General features: G+C 50.0%; 1 protein-coding gene across 3 annotated transcripts in view; it reads right to left on the reverse strand.

Moving 5' to 3' along the window:
* The window catches only part of CLCN4 (Cl-/H+ antiporter 4), a 66,485-nt gene that overhangs the window by 24,834 nt on the left and 22,747 nt on the right, over window positions 1–18,904 (reverse strand). The window contains exons 1-5 of one of the 3 annotated variants that reach the window (XM_006749557.3): window positions 15,429–16,213; window positions 15,183–15,337; window positions 12,705–12,804; window positions 7,854–8,041; window positions 5,080–5,202 (exon numbers count right to left, since the gene is read on the reverse strand). In XM_006749557.3, the coding sequence (XP_006749620.2) occupies window positions 5,080–5,202; window positions 7,854–8,041; window positions 12,705–12,804; window positions 15,183–15,337; window positions 15,429–15,723 (861 nt within the window). In that variant the 5' untranslated portion in view covers window positions 15,724–16,213. Of the gene's footprint in view, window positions 1–5,079; window positions 5,203–7,853; window positions 8,042–12,704; window positions 12,805–15,182; window positions 15,352–15,428; window positions 16,214–18,904 lie in introns of those variants that run through there. The other 2 variants (XM_081809195.1, XM_081809194.1) reach the window with 2 other exon arrangements.

An 18,904-nucleotide genomic window follows, 5' to 3' on the forward strand; every position in this document is an offset into this window, starting at 1 on the left:
AGCTATTACAGTCCTCAAGCCCTTCTCAAGGCCTTGACGCTCACTGGAATCACCTGGGGAATTAGATACCAGTGAGGACTGGCTCTCCCCCCGGAGATTTGATGGAGTTGGTCTGAGGCGTATCCCAGGCATAGCATACAGCCATGGGATATACCTGGGGATACAGCCTCCCCGGGTAATTCGAAAATGCAGCCCAGGTGGAGAATCACTGCTCCATTCCTGAAAAGAGTAGTACGGGTATTCCTCATTTCTCCTTACTCAGGGGACGGTCCCAAAACACTCTCCGGCATCATGTCACCTTTGGCGATTCGGGGCGGGTCGTGAAGTGAGCTAATCCTCAAAATTTTAAAGGCGTATGAATGGAGCAACGTCACCTCAGGCATTATTGATAGAGATCTGTTTCTTTATTTATTTGAGAGAGAGAATGAGATAGAGAGAGAGAGCATGAGAGGCGGGAGGGTCAGAGGAGGAAGCAGACTCCCTGCTGAGCAGGGAGCCCGATGTGGGACTCGATCCCGGGACTCCAGGATCATGACCCGAGCCGAAGGCAGTCGCTTAACCAACTGAGCCACCCAGGCGCCCCAATAGAGATCTGTTTCTTAACTCACAGAGAAAGACCACGTGAGTGAGCGTGCAGGCACGCATTTCCCAAGAACTCAATGAGCTCCTTCCTTTAAAGCACGAGTGAGGTCTTCTAGCTAGACAGTCGGACAGTGTTTCCTGAACTAGCCTCTCACTAATGGCGGACAGACTACCGGTGGTGAAAGTGGTCTTTAACTAGTGGTAGTTGGCTTATTTAAGCCCGTGCTCGGGGGATCGCAGATCTCTTTATTTAAGGGATGTTTTATTATGCCTGCCACAGTCCTGCCCTTTTGTGTTGCCTCGAATAAAATTATCTATAATTTTTTGTCAGTTAATGTGGATTTGGACCCTAGGGTACAGTTTAAGAGTGTAATAGCATTTAGAAGATTACAAGCATCTAAATTACCTGAGCCTCTGCCAGCCACGACATGTGGTGAAATGAACAATGTAATAGGTATTTTGTAATTCTCTATAATGATTTTATAAAATTGTCATGATCAAATTAGGGACTAAAGAAAGCAAATTCATTCCCGGGAAATGCCAAAACCTAATCACTTACTTAGTATGAATTAATAGAGACCGAATCAAGCAGTGCTTTCACGGGATGTATTGGGGTGGTTTTGCAACTTGCTGGTGTTAAAGGTAAAACCTTTCTGGTAAATAAATATTTGTGAGAGTGCTCACTTTTTGTAATGAACTGAAACATCAATTCAAAGCAAGTTCTAAGAGGACGTGATTTCTTATAGAGTCAACAGGGGTTCTACCAACAAAGCAAACAGTGACAGAAAGAGGGACACCCTTGCCTTCTTCTCTCTAACTCCCCATAGCCAAGAACACTTTTCAATGTGCTTCGTAGAGCTTAAACAAGAGCATTTATTACACAAAAATAAATGTCCTCTAAATCTGCATTTTTAAAAATGTTTCCAGGGGCGCCTGGGTGGCTCAGTCGTTAGGTGTCTGCCTTCCGCTCAGGTCATGATCCCAGGGTCCTGGGATTGACCCCCGCATCTGGCTCCCTGCTCGGCGGGAAGCCTGCTTCTCCCTCTCCCACTCCCCCTGCTTGTGTTCCCTCTCTCACTGTGTCTCTCGCTGTCAAATAAATAAAATCTTTTAAAAATAAATTAAATAAATAAAATAAAAATGTTTCCAAAGGAACGTCCATTCCAGGCAATCAAAATGTTTCAGAAGCAAACGCCAGGGAGAATGCGCAGTTTGTAAATGTGCCGAAGGGCACCACCGCCCAAGTGCGCTCTGACACTTCAAGCCACGGACGAAGGGTTTATTTTCTGAATAGCTCAGTGAGTACCTTTGCTAAAATGAGGGAGAATGGGCCTGCATCTCAATTCGAGTGAAGTCGGTTTACACAGCTAGCCAGGTTTTGACTAGGAGGTTCTTTTTATGCATGAAACATTTATCTACATTTCCTTTTTACTCTGTCCCTTTCCTCCAAGAGCTGGACCCTAAGGTTAGGAATTTGAAGCTGTCCCATAGTAATAGTGAGAATTCTGCTACTACTGAATCATACTAACCAAAACTTAATTATAAAACCTCCACTGGGTTCCTGGCACTTAAAAAGATTACTGTGGGGGCGCCTGGGTGGCTCAGTCAAGCGTCTGCCTTGGGCTCAGGTAGTGATCCCGGGGTCCTGGGATCGAGTCCCGTGTGGGGCTCCCTGCTCAGTGGGGAGTCTGCCTCTCCCTCTGCCTCTGTGCTCTCTCTCCCCTCCCCCCACCCGCTCGTGCACACTCTCTCTCTAATAAATAAAACTTTAAAAAAAAAGATTGTGAACTCTTTCACAAATTGAGAAATGAATCTGTTACATGTGATATATGGTTAAAAGTGTATTAATAAAACAAGCACCCTGTACCCACCAGCACATTTCAGAGAAGAGTGGGTACCTATGAAAGCCCTGTGTTTGCTTCCTCGGTGGAACCTTCCTGCTCCCCGAGCCCAATCATTTCCTTGCCTACCTTTATACATTGAGCATACATGTGTGTCACCAAACAGTGTGTGGTTTCACTGTGGCTGTTTGTGGACTTTGTATAAATAGAACCATACTTTATATATTCTTTTGCCACTTTTTTCACTTGCTACAGCTCTCCTGAGTTTCATGCACACCAGTGTGTGGCTTGCACGTCCACCACATAGGGAACGTCATGCTCGGCTTCGGATTTAACTCCTTTCGAGTTCAGCTGTCACAAAGAGATGCCCGCTTTGGACGAAGACCAAGTCCAGGCAGCCCCTCCCAGACAGAGCTCACGTCCAAGCCCCCTGTCTGTCTACAAGATCACAAGCTGAGCCATGTGTCTCTGGTTCTTGGAAGGGGACGATGGGATTGCCATCACCCCTTTTATTGCTGCTTTAAATTTTCCAATTCCCCATCGGCCACCTGCTCATTTTGGAAAGGTAGCTTGGGTCCAAAAAAGCCTACTGTCAGGCAGTGGGGTCATCAAACGGAGAGGCCAACACCAGTCTGTGCTCTTTAGCGTCCAGGGGGCCTTGGGTCTTAAGATACCAAATACGACACAGTCCGTTCTGCCGTAACGCTGGTTTTGAAAACACAAATTTGTTCCAGTGTGATTCAGGCATTGGGGAAGAACTAGAGCATAATGCAAATTTCGCGTCTGTTTATGCCCAATTTCATCTGGGAGAAACACGGAACTACGCAGAAAATGCCACCACCAGAACGGAGCTGCGCAGGAAGGCACAAAACGCACACAGCGTGGGCCTCCAACGTCTACCAGGTCACACGTGCGCTGGCGAGTCTGTGTTTCTTAACTGTTTCACACGTGTAAACTGGGCTACTGGGTTGGTTTTTTTTTAAGATTTTATTTATTTATCAGAGTGATGGAGCACAAGCAGGGGAAGCGGCAGGCAGAGGGAGAGGGAGCAGCAGGCTTCCCGCCGAGCAGGGAGCCCGATGCGGGGCTCGATCCCAGGACCCTGGGACCATGACCCGAGCCGAAGGCAGATGCCCAACCAACTGAGCCACCCAGGCGCCCCTGGGCTACTGTTTTTCTAGGCTTCTATCTTTTCACATGCGTCGCTGATGAAGTTTCTGACTGTTGGGCTCCTGCTGCCGTTTGCTCGCCAGGGCGGAGGGCTTGCCCGTGCATTGCTGCACAGCCCGGGACCTGCAGGAACGCCCGTGCCGCACGGGAGCAGAACGGACTCTACGAAGGCAACAGCATGGTGCTGCGGCTTGCTCTTCTGGTTCCTGCCGCAGTATGTCAATGCAAACCAACAAAAAGTCAGCATGACATACTCTATTTTTCTCTCTTTCCTGAACAGGACAACGTTGGGCTTTGCTTTTGACAATCTTTCAATTACTCCAGCCCTGTCCAAGAACTGCCCAGAACAGCGGCTGTGTCGGCAAGTACCACCAAAGAGTGTGGGTGCAGGGGAGCAGGGACCAATGTGGGTCTGTTGCCACCACGGGTTGCATCTTTAAACTCACCATCTCCACCTCTAGGGGCACTGCTGAAGCACCAGCTTGATTATCGTGACAATATAAGAACTTTTTAAAAAACATATTTATTTATTGGTTGTAGAGAGAGAGCGCAGGGGGAAGGGGCAGAGGGAGAGGGAGAGAGATTCCCAAGCAGATGCCGAGCTAAGTGAGGAGCCCCACGCAGGGCTCCATCTCACGACCCTGAGATCATGACCTGAGCTGAAAACAAGAATCAGTCACTTAATCGACTGAGCCACCCAGACACCCCAATATGAGAACTTTTAAACTTCTTTCTGGCTAAAATGTTCACTCTCTGGCCTTTTGGAGGAACTTGCTCAATTATCATTATTGTAGCCTCCTAGATTTGAAGTTTAATCTCAGGCATTCTTCTCGATCAGTGAGGTCACCTCCCTCATACTCGGGTTACATGAGAGTGCTAGACGATATAAGAACTCTAACTCACAGGGGTGCATTCTCGGTGCATGCCCTGAATGTGGAATTACGTATTTTAGAGATTGCTATCACCCTGTCACCAGAGGAGCAAAACGTGGCAAGGGAGTTGACTCATAAGAGAGTTGACTCATCAGTCAACGTTCCGAGCAACAAACCTCCGTTACTGTCTTTTTTCACATGACGTCATAGATGCACTGACAAGTTTCTCAAGTGCCACATTTATGTATGTGGTTAATGAACTCAGATTCCACAGGCTTTAAGAGTTATGCCTGGTTTGCAAAGACAAGAATTTAATCATCTGAGAAGCAAAAGAGCATAAATCCTGAATACAGAGCATAAATCCTGAAGCCAGACAGCTGGGTTCAACTTGTAGCTAACCAGCTGTGTGACCTCAGGCAAGTTGCTTAACCTCTCTGTGCTTCAGTTTCCTCAACTATCACATGAAATATAGCAGAGCCTGCCTCACAGGCTCACCGGAAGGACTCAATGAGTTAACAGATACCAAATGCTCGGGACTGTGCTTGGCACCTAAGTGCTACGTAAGTATTTGCTTTGCTTATTATTGGCACAAGAGAAATTCGGCCCCCACTCACCTCTGGTATACCCGAGCCACAGGCATATGGTGCAAACACGCGCACCAGGGAGACGGCCAAAAAGGCAAACAGCAATGCCCACAGGATGTACATGAGGTAATTCAGAATGTAAGCACTGGCACCCTGGACAACACACACAAAACAAGAAAGAACACGTGAGCCTTGGCAGAGCCGAGCTCCGCCCCCCCGCCGGCCCCCCGCCCCTCCCCCCGGGCAGCGGGAGCTTCGGGGGCTTGCGCAGCTTCGCGTCCGGCCCTGTGTCCGCTCTTGCGACGGCAGGCACACACCAACCCAGCCCCCGGCGTCCCTCCGGGAGCTGTTTCCACGTGCCCTCCACCGGCGGAGATCTCCGCCTGCATGGATGCGGCGGACAGCCCTCGGCTGGCGTCGTCACTCGCGCTAGAGGTCATGAAAGGCGTGACGCCGAAAACTCTGCCGCGGAGCCCCTGGAAGGTTCGTCGTGTCTCGGCTGCGGTGCAGCGGCCTCCCCGGCCTTCATGAAGGCCCCACCCACGGCGGCGCAAGCGGCGGCACTGAAACCCACTGTGGTCCCGGACCCGCAGCATCAGCATCCCGGGGCACGCGGGCGAAATGCAGACTCACTGCCCCGGGGCTGCTGAGTCAGACACCCCCGGGGGGGGGGGGGGAGCAAAATGTGCTTCAGCGAGCTCGCCAGGCGCTTTTAGAGGGAAAAACGCGATCATCTCCTTCAGAATAATGCTCTGAATAGTAATTCCAAATTATCTGATGAATGAAGAATGCTCTCTGAACCAAACACGCAGTCTGGGGTCTTTGATGCTGAGGACCTGGTCTGCTGGGTGGAGACATTTCTCTCGGCCTCAGCTTCTTGCCACCATCTGGATTAGTCAAGTGAGGGGCGAAGGAAAGCGAGGTCACCTACAAGTCAGGCTATGGATAGGGCCACATGTGCGTCTATTAAATGCAAAACCACGTTCCAGGAGCCCTGGAGGCCTTTACAGTCACGTATATTCAACCCTATGCAAGAGAAATCGGACTGAGGAATACTCTTCACCCACTTAAAACCATACTTTTTTGAGATTAAAAATAACTTCTCATTCTTGCTAACAGTGATTCTTTGAATCAAAGTATAAATCTTAGAAACGGTTGAAAACATGGACAGCCATATTTCCCCCCCAAAAAAACATAGTGCAGGTAGGAGACAAGAAATAAAATATGGTGTCCAGCCAATTCTGCCTGCCCACTCCCATCAACCCAAATAGAGACTTTTTGGGGAAGTAATGGAGAGCACTGAGAATGTGTGAGATTTCAAGATCCCTGTCTACTTCTGAGATTGGAAGGAATTAATTTTCAATTCCACTGAGGAAGAGGTTTAGCAAAATGGCCAAGTGCACTCCACATATCCTTCAGCTGTGGTATCGGGCAAAAAAAAAAAAAAGAGTGTGTGGTTGCAGGGTGGAGGAGAAAAGGGATAAAGCACATCCATCCTCCAGAAATACATCCTCGCATTACCCCTCATGTGAATCTCGCCAACCTAGCTCCCCCGCCCCACCTGGGTTTCTGATCTGTCCATGACCCAGAGTCACCGTAATCGCCACTGAATTCAGTTACAAGTTAACCTTCTTCCCGAATGAAGGCTTTTGGACAGATGTGAAGCTCTAAGCGCCGTGAAGGCAAGCGCCAGTCTGTAGTTCACCGGAACACTCCTATCACAGAAGGCCCAGAAACATCTTCCACAATGCACTCCTAAAATGCACTGGAAGACGAGCACTTAAACCACACTGAGATGGCACATCACACCTGCTAGGATGGCTAGAATCGAATCCAGACTATCACAAGTGCTGACGAGGAGGTGGGCCAACAGAAACCCTCACACGCAGTTGGTGGGGTTGGAAAGTGGCAAGATCACTCTGGAAAATATTCCTCAAAAGGCTTAACACAGAGTTGCCATAGGACCCACCAATTCCCCGACTAAGTCTAGACCCAAGAGAGATGAAAAATATGCCCACACAAAAACCTGTGTACAAACGTTCAAAACAAAATCGTTCCTAACAGCACAAGAGCGAAAGCAGCCTGTGTTCCTCAACTATGGAGTGGATAAATACGGTCTAGCCATACAATGAAACAGGATTCAGCCACGAAAAGGGAGGGAACGCCAATTTATGCTACCACATGAATGAACCTAAAAAACAGGATGCTGAGTGAAAGAAGTGGGACACCAAAGTCCACATCGTGTAGGATTCCACTTGGAGACAGAGAGATCAGAGGTTGCTTAGGGCTGGTGGGCTGGGAGGAGTGGGGAGCGGCTGCTAATGGGTACCAGGTTTCCTTTGGGATGATGAAGGGTTCTAAAAGTGTACTGTGCATCTTCCACGAGCTAGTGCTCTGTACACTTTAAATGGGAGAACCATACAGAATGTGAATCATATCTCATAAAGCTCGTATTGTTTTTAACCAAAGAAAAGATAACTTCTCAGAAGATATACAAAGCAATGCTGCTTCTTCAGCACAGTCAGCAAACCACTCTTGGTAAGAGAAACAACAAGACTTTTACAAATATATACATATATCGTGCACGTGAATCAGTAGGGAAAGCTTATCCTGCTCTAGCTGGCACATCAGAGCTGGAAGAAGCCAAGTCGCGCTGGGACTGAGCCAAGGACAGTTATCAGAACAGACCCTGGAAGGACAGAAAAGACCCTGGAAGGAAGCCCAGACAGGCACAGAAGGCCCAGTGGTGTTGCAAAGCACCCGTGGAATGGCGGGCGTCCCCAGCCAGGACCCCAGAAACCCACCTCCGACTGATTCACCAGCAGCTCCGACCATTTCTGCCATAGGGGACACTTGTCCCTGTCCTCAAAAGTGGTCTCGTTGGAAGTCCAGCAGCACTGCTCGTGGCTGTACCAGAAGGCAGACAGGCAGACCCCCTCCTTCAAGTCGGTCATCCAGTCGACGGCAAGATCGATGACCCCAGCCAAGGTGCCTGGAAGAAGCAGCAAGAACCACTCAGAGGAACCATCCTGTGATGAGGCAGGAGAACACAGGGCCAGGGGGCCGACGTGGGAGCCCAGCAGCCAGGCAGGCCGAGCCGGAGGCGGGGTGGGGGGAGGGGGGTTACGGCCACGCAGCGGAAGGGCCATGGAGAGGTCTCCTGAGCACTTCCGCTGTGGGCAAGGCCGTGCCCAGCCCCATGAGAAACAGAGGCCAAGGACAGGTGGTGCCTGGGTGGCTTAAATCCAGCAGGAGCGACAGACATGCAGGGCTTAAGTCATCACAAGCCACTGGGGCCCAGCAGCTTTTAAAATTGACCCCTTCCAAATTCTAGAAACAGGGTACATAGGCCCTATAAATGAGGTAACCCCCTCAGTGGCTTCTGGGGCCTGATGCTGGGATCACATACATTAATATTTCTCAGGCAAACCTGACAATTCAGACAAAAAGGAAGCATAAGGACTATAATAGCCTCATCATTCAAGTAAGGTTTTTGCCACCAAATTTGGAAAAACCCACTTATCAGAACTTTCTGGATTTTTTAAATCATGGATAAGGGATTGTGGATCTATATAAGTAGATAACTAAAGGCGGGTAGAAGTGAGATAAATAAGTGTGTGCAGTGGCCCACAGAAGGCTACCTTGGATCTCTTTCTAGAATAACCCATTCCAGAGTCTTTTAGGGAGGCAGGGAATACTTTCAGGCTACTAAATTTTTCAAACTTTTACTGGATCCTTATAACAACATCAATTCTCCATCTGCATCTGCACACCTGCACCAGGGCTTACCCTTCCCTGCTCTCCTGTTACATCAAAAGCTGCCCACTGTTCTTGGGAGAACGCCTGAATCCTTAGCAGGTGGCAGACTCGAAGAGCTGGCCCCTCATACCTTTCCCACCTCATCTCTTTCCATCACTAACTGCCCCCATCCTACCCACACCACATTCCTGGAGTGCACCAGGCTCTCCTTTCTACACCACCTCAATCAGCACTGTCCTTCCCAGACCTGCCAACCTCCTATTTATCTTCCAGATTCAATATTTACATCACCTCCTCCGAGAAGCCTTTCCTGATTTCCTAAGTCTGGCCTAGGTGTACCTCCCAGGCATTCCCCCATCATCATACCTCTCATATCCTAATCACATGAGTGTGTGTGTGTGTGTACAGTGTCTAGTCCATAAGTGTGTGGGGGGGGTGGAGATTCTGTTGTGTGGTTTGTACGCAAAGTAGGGGTCAGGCCAGATGTCCAGGCTCTGTGTCCACTCTAAGTGGGCAAGGGCCACTTGCCTTGTCCACTGTTGTATCTGTGTTGGGTACGTGGCAGGAACTTTATATCCATAAATCCATAAATGAATGAAAATCAGAAAACCCAGGTCCATCCATTTACTCAAGGGGTAGTTACTAAGCACCAAGTTCCTATGTGCTAGTCCCTGTTCCACGCCCTGGGGATATGGCAGGGAACAAAGCAGACTCAGCTACCAGCCTTTGTGGACCGGCACATCAGCGGGGGGGGGGGGGGCCGGGGGGGCACAGGACACTGAACAACATAAGTAAATCAGGGCTCTGTGAGAAGACAGTTAAGTGCTAGGGAGCAAATTACAGCACGTGACAAGGGTGCAGCCCCTTTGGAAAACAGCCTGGCAGTCCCTCAAACAGTTAACCACAGAGCTGCCATCTGACCCAGCAATTCCACTCCGAGGTGTGCACCCAAGAGACGTGAAAACATACGCCTATGCGAAGACTTGCACACGAATGCTCACGGCAGCACTATTCACAGTAGCCAAAAAGTGGAAACAGCCCATAGGCCCATATTGCTGAACAAAGAAATCGAATGTGGTCCAGCCACACAATGGAATAGTATTTGGCAACAAAAAAGAACGGAGCGCTGATGCCCACTCCAGGACGAACCCTAGAAACAGGACACCGAGTGAAGAAAGCTAACCACAAGACTACATACTGTAGGATTCCACTTATACGAAATGTCCAGAATAGGCAAATATACAGAGACACAGAGTGAGATGAGCAGCTTCCTGGGGCTGGGAGGCGGCTGGGGGCAGCAGGGCTTGATAGCTAAGGGGTATGGAGGTCCTCTGGGGGCTGACAAGAATGTTCTAAAATGGAGTGCGGTGATGGTTTTACAACTCTGATTATGCTAGAAACCGCTGCACTGTACGCTTTGACAAGGTGAACTGCATGGAATGTTTAATATATCTTAATAAAGCTTTTACACACACACACACACACACACACACACACTGGGGCGAGGGGGATGAGGCTGTGAGAGGGAGAGGTGACTTTTAGAAAAGGTGGTCAGGGAATACCTCAAGCGTTGTAAGGCGTTTGAACAAAGACTTAAAGAAGGGGCGCCTGGATGGCTCAGTTGGTTGGGCGACTGCCTTCGGCTCAGGTCATGATCCTGGAGTCCCGGGATCGAGTCCCGCATCGGGCTCACTGCTCGGCGGGGAGTCTGCTTCTCCCTCTGACCCTCCCCCACCTCATGCTCTCTCTCATTCTCTCTCTCTCAAATAAATAAATTAAAATCTTTAAAAAAAAAAAAAAAGACCTAAAGAAGGCGAGGGAGGGGTCCTGTAGATATCCAAGGGCGAGACCCAATGATCATCCCAGATTTCGTTTGCAATCAGCTCATCCCTCCCCCGGTCTTCTGGGCTGACTTGCCTGACAGCGCCGTGCGGCTCGGCTTCGGTCGGTGGAACAACAGCGACACCCAGTGGGGACTCTCGATAAGCGCCCCGCAGAGGAGCCGCCGCTTGGGCCTCTCCATCATGGGAGTCAAAATATAACGTCCAGGGTGTCGCTGAGGAGAGAGGACTGGCCAGGCAGGGGGACCCCCTGAGTCCTCCCGCACTGTGAGAACAACTGGGGAGGAGAAAAGCGAAGGGGACACAATTTGCTGACTTTAGCCAGCACACTTTAGCCACCTTCACTGCCAGCGTCATCCCCTTCTCACCTTCCTCCTGTATTCGTCTGGGGGGCAGGGGCCACAGAGCACCCTTCGGCGGGGGTGCTCAACCCTGGCTGCGCATTAGGATCACAGGTGGAGGGGGCTGGGAGAAAGGAAGGGGGCTTTACCCAATGCTAGGGCACCATCTCCAGGGATACTACTGACTTGAAGCCCAGGCAGCCAGATGTTTTGCTTTCATTCCCCAGGTGATTCTTCCTGAAAGAACTGGCGGAAATTGGGTTGACAAGGAAACCAACTGGTCAATATCAGATTTGTTCAAGAGAGCCCGGTCGGGCTCTTACGTTAGTCAATAAATCCATGCTGTGCTGTCTGCTCTGGCGAGACGCTAGAACATCTATTCCGGATTTCTGCATTCCCTCTCTTTATTTCTCCTGCCTAGAAGCCAAGAATAATGATACGGTATACAGTTTCTTAAATCTATTCTAAATAAAGACCTCAAAATTCCCAGCAAATTCCTCCCCTGCCCACTTACAAAGGTGTTCATGGAAGCAGTCAAATTCGTGGCGAAACACCGTATAGGCATGAAATCGAATTCCCTGCCAACACTGCTGCTGGTCTATACCCGGGCTGCCCCTGGGAACAGAAGGCTAAAATTGGGGACATGCGAGAACAGCCACCGTGAGAAGAGGAAAAGGATCCCCGCTTCAGCACTCTTGGCTCTTCAGCGCCGGCTGCCTTCCCTGGCAACCACGCCCCTCCCACAACTGTGTACGGGATAAAGGAAGGAATGCCCAGAAATCCAAACCCTCTGTAATCACACAATTTGTATCTATGCCCTGTTAGTATTCTGTCTTTCTCACAGCTTTTACTATATTCTGCCTTTATGACAGTCATTCGCTGATCAATCCTATAACCGTAACTATTATGTTATTACAGGTAGGTGATTTTTATTAAGGGAATCGCTGTTAGTGTGCTCAGATTTTTTTAATCTTAGACATTAACCTTCAGAGCCTCCTAAAAGGAAATTAACGTCTCAGGACAGAATTTCCATGGAGAGCTGGTACCTTTGATATTAGAAGGGCAGGTTTCCCCTCCAGATACGCCTCCATTCACTCTGGAAAACATCGACTGCCTGCAAGAATGGTGCTGGGATTATAAAAATTGGAGGATGCAGTGTCCCTGAGGGTCAGAACAACGCACAGGCTGGACATATTTGCTCTGGGCCTACCTCAGGCCCTGCAGGTGTCTCGGATTATTCTGAGTATCCTAGGATGTGTACGATTCACTCCAGGGCCCGCCAGTATTGGTAAAGACCACTCTCATACGGCGCTTTATTATTAGAGATCAAAGTGTTCCCATACTTGCTTGCCTTCTACATAACCCGGTACTACAGGATGCAAACTATGTGCTTTCGATAAAATCCAGTATAGCCATAAACCTGTGTGCTGCGCAGACATGGCCCTCTAATTACAGCTTTTTTCCAGTGACCGCATTTGGGCCCATGCCTTGGGGTCTTGCCTTATTGATGATACGTTTTATGTTAAGTGTATGGTCGTGTAGTTTGCTCTGAGGCATTTCAAGTAATAAATCCCTTGCACGGGGGTAAAAGAGAACCAGTCCATTTTCAGAACACCAGCCTGAACAGGAAGAGTTGGTGCTCTGAGGCTCCGCGGCACCTCCAGCCCCGTCCCCAGGGCGGGGGGGGGGGGTACCGCGTGCGCCCTCCACGTACCCGCCAGCAGGCCGATGAGCAGCATCACCACCCAGCCTGACCAGGCATCCAGCAAACTCTTGATGAACTCCCATATGGACTCCTTGCTTTTGCTGGTTATCTAGAAACAGAAAGACACAGTAGTTGATTCGGGATACATTTTCCAATTCACGCTTCCTTCCCTGAAACGGTTTCTTCCGGGAAATGGGGTGAGTGAGAAAACGAATGTAATTAAGTGACTAAATTGCCACTTCCGTCACCTTACCCGTTATCTGGCGCAATGACAAAACGGGCTTTCGGGTTCACGCAGTTGCAGAGATGCCATTGTAGCCACCAAAGACTTAGAATCCCCCCAAAATTCACTTAATTAAAAAAAACTTCTTAAGTGTGATTTGAACTTTGAGGATTCAGAAGCCATTCTGAAGGGAGACAGCCATTTGTCGTCACCATTTTAAATGAGAATTACCACTTTAACCCTCACCTTACGGTCTGCTCACGAAAGAAGCTCTTCAACACAGAGTTCATTTCCTTCTTTTGTTTTCAAGGTCAAAGGCTAGCAGCAAGAACTCTGAATGGGCTAGCCCGGATCACCTTCAGCAGGCGGATGAACGTGTCTGAACACACTGTTCCAATGCCATTCCTCCCTGAGCTCCTTAGAGCATTTTCTGGAAAGATTTTCGACTCTGCGGGTCAGCCGGCCTCTGTCACAACTACTCAGCTCTGCTACGGGGGCACAGGAGGAGCCATGGGGAATGTGCATGTGAATGGGCGCGGCTGTGTTCCACGGAAACTTTCCTTACCAGAGCAGGTGCCAGGCTGGACTGCGCCCGTGGGTCAGAGTCCAGCAACCTCTGCTCCGGGCCGGAGGCTGCCCTCTCTGCCACTGTCCTCCACACCGGAGCCAGGAGGCTGGCTCATCTTCCGGACTCCCTACCCCACTCCCGCCAACTTGCGGGAAATGATGGGACCCAGCAGCACCCCGGACGTCACTCCCCGTCCTGCTCGGAAGGTGCTCTCCCCGAGGCCGCCGACAGTCCCCAGGCTGTGGGGCTGCCTCCTACTTCACCTCTCCACGGAGAGTGACCTGGCTGGCCACCCCGGCCTCACCACTCTCTCCTCCTCTCGCTCGAGACCACTTTGCCGGTTGCCCTCCTTCACCTCTCCCTGCCTCTCCCAGCTGTCTGTCACAGGCGCCCCGCCGACCTCCCACTGCACCTGCTAAATCTCGGCAGGGCCCGGAGTTCTGACCCCCTCCTTACTTCTCCCTCTCCGTGCACACCCAGGCCACCTGGGCCACTTCTAAAGCTTCGGCGCCCACTCACATGCTGGGGCCTCCTCCTTCTGCACCGCAGCCCTGACCGCACCCTTGAACTACAGAGTTCTCGCCGCCTGCCAACCACCCCCAGCTGTAGGCTGGGTAAACAGCTCGAAGCCAAAGTGTCTGAGACAGAACTCACCGGCCTCGCCCTCAAATCTGTTGCTCCCCTTTCCTTCCTTCTTGCCAACAAGGGCATCCCCCCCCTTCTAACCGCGGCCAGGGCCTCATCCTGGACTCCACTCCCTGCCTATCCCCAATACCCCACCCCAAATCCTGTCAGGGGCTCCTCTGAATAACTCTTGACCCTGAGCCTCTCTCCATCTGCACTTCGCTGCCTTTCGTCAGACCTTCTTCCTCTTTTCTCCTGAACTGATTTCCAAGCTTCCTGTTTCTCCCTCTGCAATGCATTTTTCTTGTATTCTGTGACCATGAAGATGAAACCCAAACTCATCTTCATGGCCTACTTGGTCATTCCCGGTGTGGCGCCCTGCCCGTGTCCTCCCATCCTGTGAGCCCTCCCCCAGGCCTCAGAGCTCCCGAACCACCTACTGTGCGGTGTTCTCTCATGCCTCTGACTTAAAAAAGGGCCCCTCCTGATTTTAGAATCTTTTCCCCTTTCTCCGCCTAGCAAACTCCTAGGCAACCTTCAAGGCCCAACTGAAACGTCACCGTCTCTAAAAAACCCTTCCCTAACCATCCCTCTGAATGATCCCGCAGCACTTATACCGAACTTTATGGTGGCCACTAAAATAGAGATTGATCGCCAACTAGCTGCCAGGCACTGTGGTATGTGCTTCCATACACAGGCAACTCAACTCACTCAATCTTTAGATATAATGGCCTCCACCCTTATAGAGGAGAAACCAGGGTCTAGAAATGGCGCCCCAAAAGTCACCCAGCCTAAAGGCATCAAGGGCAGGATGTACCTGATTTGTCTGGTTCTGGAGTCCCCTCATCGCCCTCCACACCATACCTCTGCATGACGCAGCCTCCCACCCAACGCGGGTAATCTCGTAATTACCTGTCCACATCTCTGCCTCTCTCGCTAGCCCTTCTCTCCTTCAGAATCTCGCCCAGTATGTGACATGTGACCTAACCCTACCTCAGCAACTGCCCCACGAAAGCATGGCCCAGCCACCTGACGGGAGCCCCTTCGACATGTCTTTATGATTGCCACCTACCTTTCTGTGTCTGTCGGTGTCCCGGGACTTTTCCCGCAGCCAGTCGATGGTGTGGAAGTCCTCATACGTCCCCACATCAGGGAATGGCTCATCGAGGAAATCCATCAGGTTTCCAGAGCCGCTCATCGCTCCTGCATTGACCATGCTAGTTACACCTGGGAGAGAAAGCCTGGCATGAAAACCGTCACTCAGGACATCTGCAGAGACACGGCAGAACAAGCCCCATGTAGTATTTTCTCATGCTACCTTCCAGGCAGAAGGAATTGCTCCCGCACAGGCAGCTCTGCTGTAACGGAATGTAGATCCAGTCCGCCTTAGTCCTCTCAGGCTGCTCTGACAGAGCACCGCAGACTGGGCGGCTTAGAAACAACGCAAGTGCATTTCTCACAGTCCTGGAGACTGGAAGTCCAAGATCAAGGCGCTGCAGGGTCGGTGTCCGGTGAAGAGCCCCATCCCGGTTCATGGGCAGCCATCTCTTCACGGTGCCGTCACATGCCGGAAACAACGGTGGAGCTCTCCGGGGTCTCTTTTGTAAGGACATGACCCCACTGATGAGGGCTCAGCTCTCACGGCCCGATCACGGCCCAAGGGCCACACCTCCTAACACCATCCCGTCGAGGGTTAGGTTCCAACACATGAATTTTGGGGAGACACCAACCTTCGGTCTGGAGCACAGTCAAGTTTTGTTATGTGCAGCCGTCCCGTTCTATAAAGTCCCCGTGAACACCGAATTAGTGACTTACCGAAGCAATGTCCCTAAGTGATACGCAGGGCTGGGTTCCTACAAGCCTCTGGTCACGTTTTTGTAAGCCAGGCAATATACAACCCTGCTTTTTTGTGGTTCTGTTTGAAGACCTCTTCTTGAATATATACCGCTGAGTCACTCCCACTGAAGTCACGGCTGCAGCGCTGCAACTCCTACCCCAGTGAAGCTTATCTGCCCAACGGCTTCTCTCTACAAGGCGCACTGCAGCCTTCTTGCGCGTGCGAACACCAGGGGCACTCCAGCCCTGCATTTCGGGCCCACAACAAACAGCAAATTACCAATTAAAAAAAAAAAAAGCACAAAAATGTGAAAAACATGGCACTAAACAATCTGTACAAAGGACACTTGCTTATAGTCGGAGAGCCGAAGTAAGATGGCGGAGCCAGGAGGGTGCCTTTCGGGTGACTCAGACTTTTTGCCACTCCGCACACGCACACGTCTGTGAATAACCGGGGGAGTACCGCACGTTATCAATGTGGGGTTACGAGTACATTTTAGTGAGTAGACAAATGCACAAATACAGAACCGCCAAGTAAGAAGATCGACCACACGCATTTCTGAAAAACCTCAAGTTCTGCAAAAGCAAGGCGTCAAAACGAGAGGGCCAGAGGGGCAAACAGGGTCGAGGCCTGCCACTCCAAATCCAATCACTGCAACCGAACCAATAACTGGTTCTCTTGTGACATAAAGTGCACCACTCAGGCAGGCGGCCTACGTGTCACCACTGAGGATATTCAAACGCTACAGCTAGAGCAGAGTGAAATGCTGGCCAGGCATTAACCCGCTGGTGGAAGCCAAGGCAATCCGCAGAGGGCAGAGGCCCTGTGTAGGGGGTGCAGGGTGGAGGCGGGGAGGGGGGCCCCTGGAGATGGACAAGGCAAGAGGACAGCCTGCCACATGACCCATGCTATGGTCTGAATGTGCGTGTGCCCCAGAAATCCCATCCCCCTGTGTGATGATGTTAGGAGGTGGGGCCTTTGGGAGGTGACTAAGCCAAAAGCCCTCAGGAATGGGATTAGTGCCCTTATAAAAGAGACCCCAGAGAGCTCCCTCAACCCTTCCAACGTGTGAGGACACAAAGAGAAGTCTCTGACAGAGAAGAGGCCTCCCCACCCCCACCCCGGTGTCACACTTCCAGCCTCCATACAGTCAAAAGGGCTCCTGCTGCCAGGACAGTAGCCAAGCTGAGAGTTTCTCCTTTTCCTGCCTAAGATAACAATTCCACTCCCACTCTCCTGGCTCCCTGGGTCTGGAAAACAACCGCAAATAAACCAAGACACCTTGCATGTTATACCACCATCAGAGCCTGATTTACAGATCACATAGGAGCTAACTTGAGACGAAGAAAATGCTTTGCAGCAGGACCAATGCTCCCCACCAGGTAGCAGAAAAAAAATAATACACTCTCACAAAGACAAGAGGTTGGAATAAGCACTAAATAAAAATTACTTTGGCAAAGAGCATGGAATTTTGAATTATAGGACGAGGACCACAAAAGTGCTGGAGTAGATGGTTAAAGAGGTGAAGGGCAGTTATAAAAATATTTGAGCATAGGCTTCTCTCATTGCTTTATGTATTTTTATATCTGGAGGACTCAACCACGACCTGATGAAACTGCATTTTAATCAAATTGAAAAGTCGCTATGGGCAAAGCGGGGTAATCACCTTACAAGCAATAAAGTGGCGATAGCGAGTGATTTATTGACCGTCTGTGCAACTCGGCTGCTTTAAAACTTCAAAAGTTTGAGGTTTGAGCCATGCCAAGCTGAAAACTATACCTGCTGATGAGTACCCAGGGAAGAATCATCTTGCATAAGACAGCAGCAACCAATAATAAAGGGGAAGGAGTAAAATTAGAAAGCAAAGATTTCGTTCTCATTTCTACAAAAACAAGGTAATAGCTTTGTATTATATGTGGTAGAGAAAATCTCTGATAGGAAAAATAAGGGAGCTGACTGTTGACCCACAATGGGCCGCCCTCGTGAGAAAAACCAGGCCGGCAGATAGAAGAACAGCATAGACTTGGACATTCTATGAAAAGGGAGTTCATGTTACCTGAAATTTAACCAAATCTCTAGTCAAGCAACAACTCCAGGAAATAATGGTTGAATCAAAAAGTCACTCTCGAGAACAGTTAACATCTTTAAATTTTGATGGAGCATGTCATGGTTGCGACAATTAGACACATAATTGGTAAAGGAAAATATACAAGATCTAATTTGTAGATCTAATCAGGGGCTTCCCTGGGAGCCCAGAAGGAGGTGCTGAGGTCACTTCTGACACTGGGATTAAGACAGACAGGAGGGCCCGGGAGAAGTGTAAGAAGAGGGCATCCGGGTTAGAAAAATAGAAAGAGGGGCGCCTGGGTGGCTCAGTTGTTAAGCATCTGCCTTTGGCTCAGGTCAGGGTCCCAGGGTCCTGGGATCGAGCCCCGCATCGGGCTCCCTGCTCGGCGGGAAGCCTGCTTCTCCCTCTCCCGCTCCCCCTGCTTGTGTTCCCTCTCTCGCTGTGTCTCTGTCAAATAAATAAATAAAATCTTTAAAAAAAGAAAAAGAAAAATGGAAAGAATTCTATCCAGAATCCATCTGGGAGATGTGGATGGATAAGGAATGAGAATCCAGCCAAACATGGGAGTGACAAGGAGTGAACTCCAAGGACTTGCTGAGAAATAAACTTAACCTACTATATGAGTTCATTATGGTACAAGGAACAACCCCAAACGGATACCAATAGTCATTTGTACCTTAGCAAGGAGCCCTTGCTCCTCTCAGTCTGTTTTTATTTCTTCACTCTAGTAAGAGCACTTCTGCTGACAGATGACACCCATGCTTCTGGCCTCAAGGCCTTGGTTTCAGGAAGGACAACATCCTAGAACCTGGATCTGAGATCCCTACTTGGTCTGGATTGTCCAGGTCAGGGCTCAGCAAACTGCAGCTTGTGGGCCAAATCTGGCCTG

This window comes from Leptonychotes weddellii, chromosome X, assembly GCF_054177405.1.
Source record: "Leptonychotes weddellii isolate Sample4059 chromosome X, ASM5417740v2, whole genome shotgun sequence".
Lineage (NCBI taxonomy): Eukaryota > Metazoa > Chordata > Mammalia > Carnivora > Phocidae > Leptonychotes > Leptonychotes weddellii.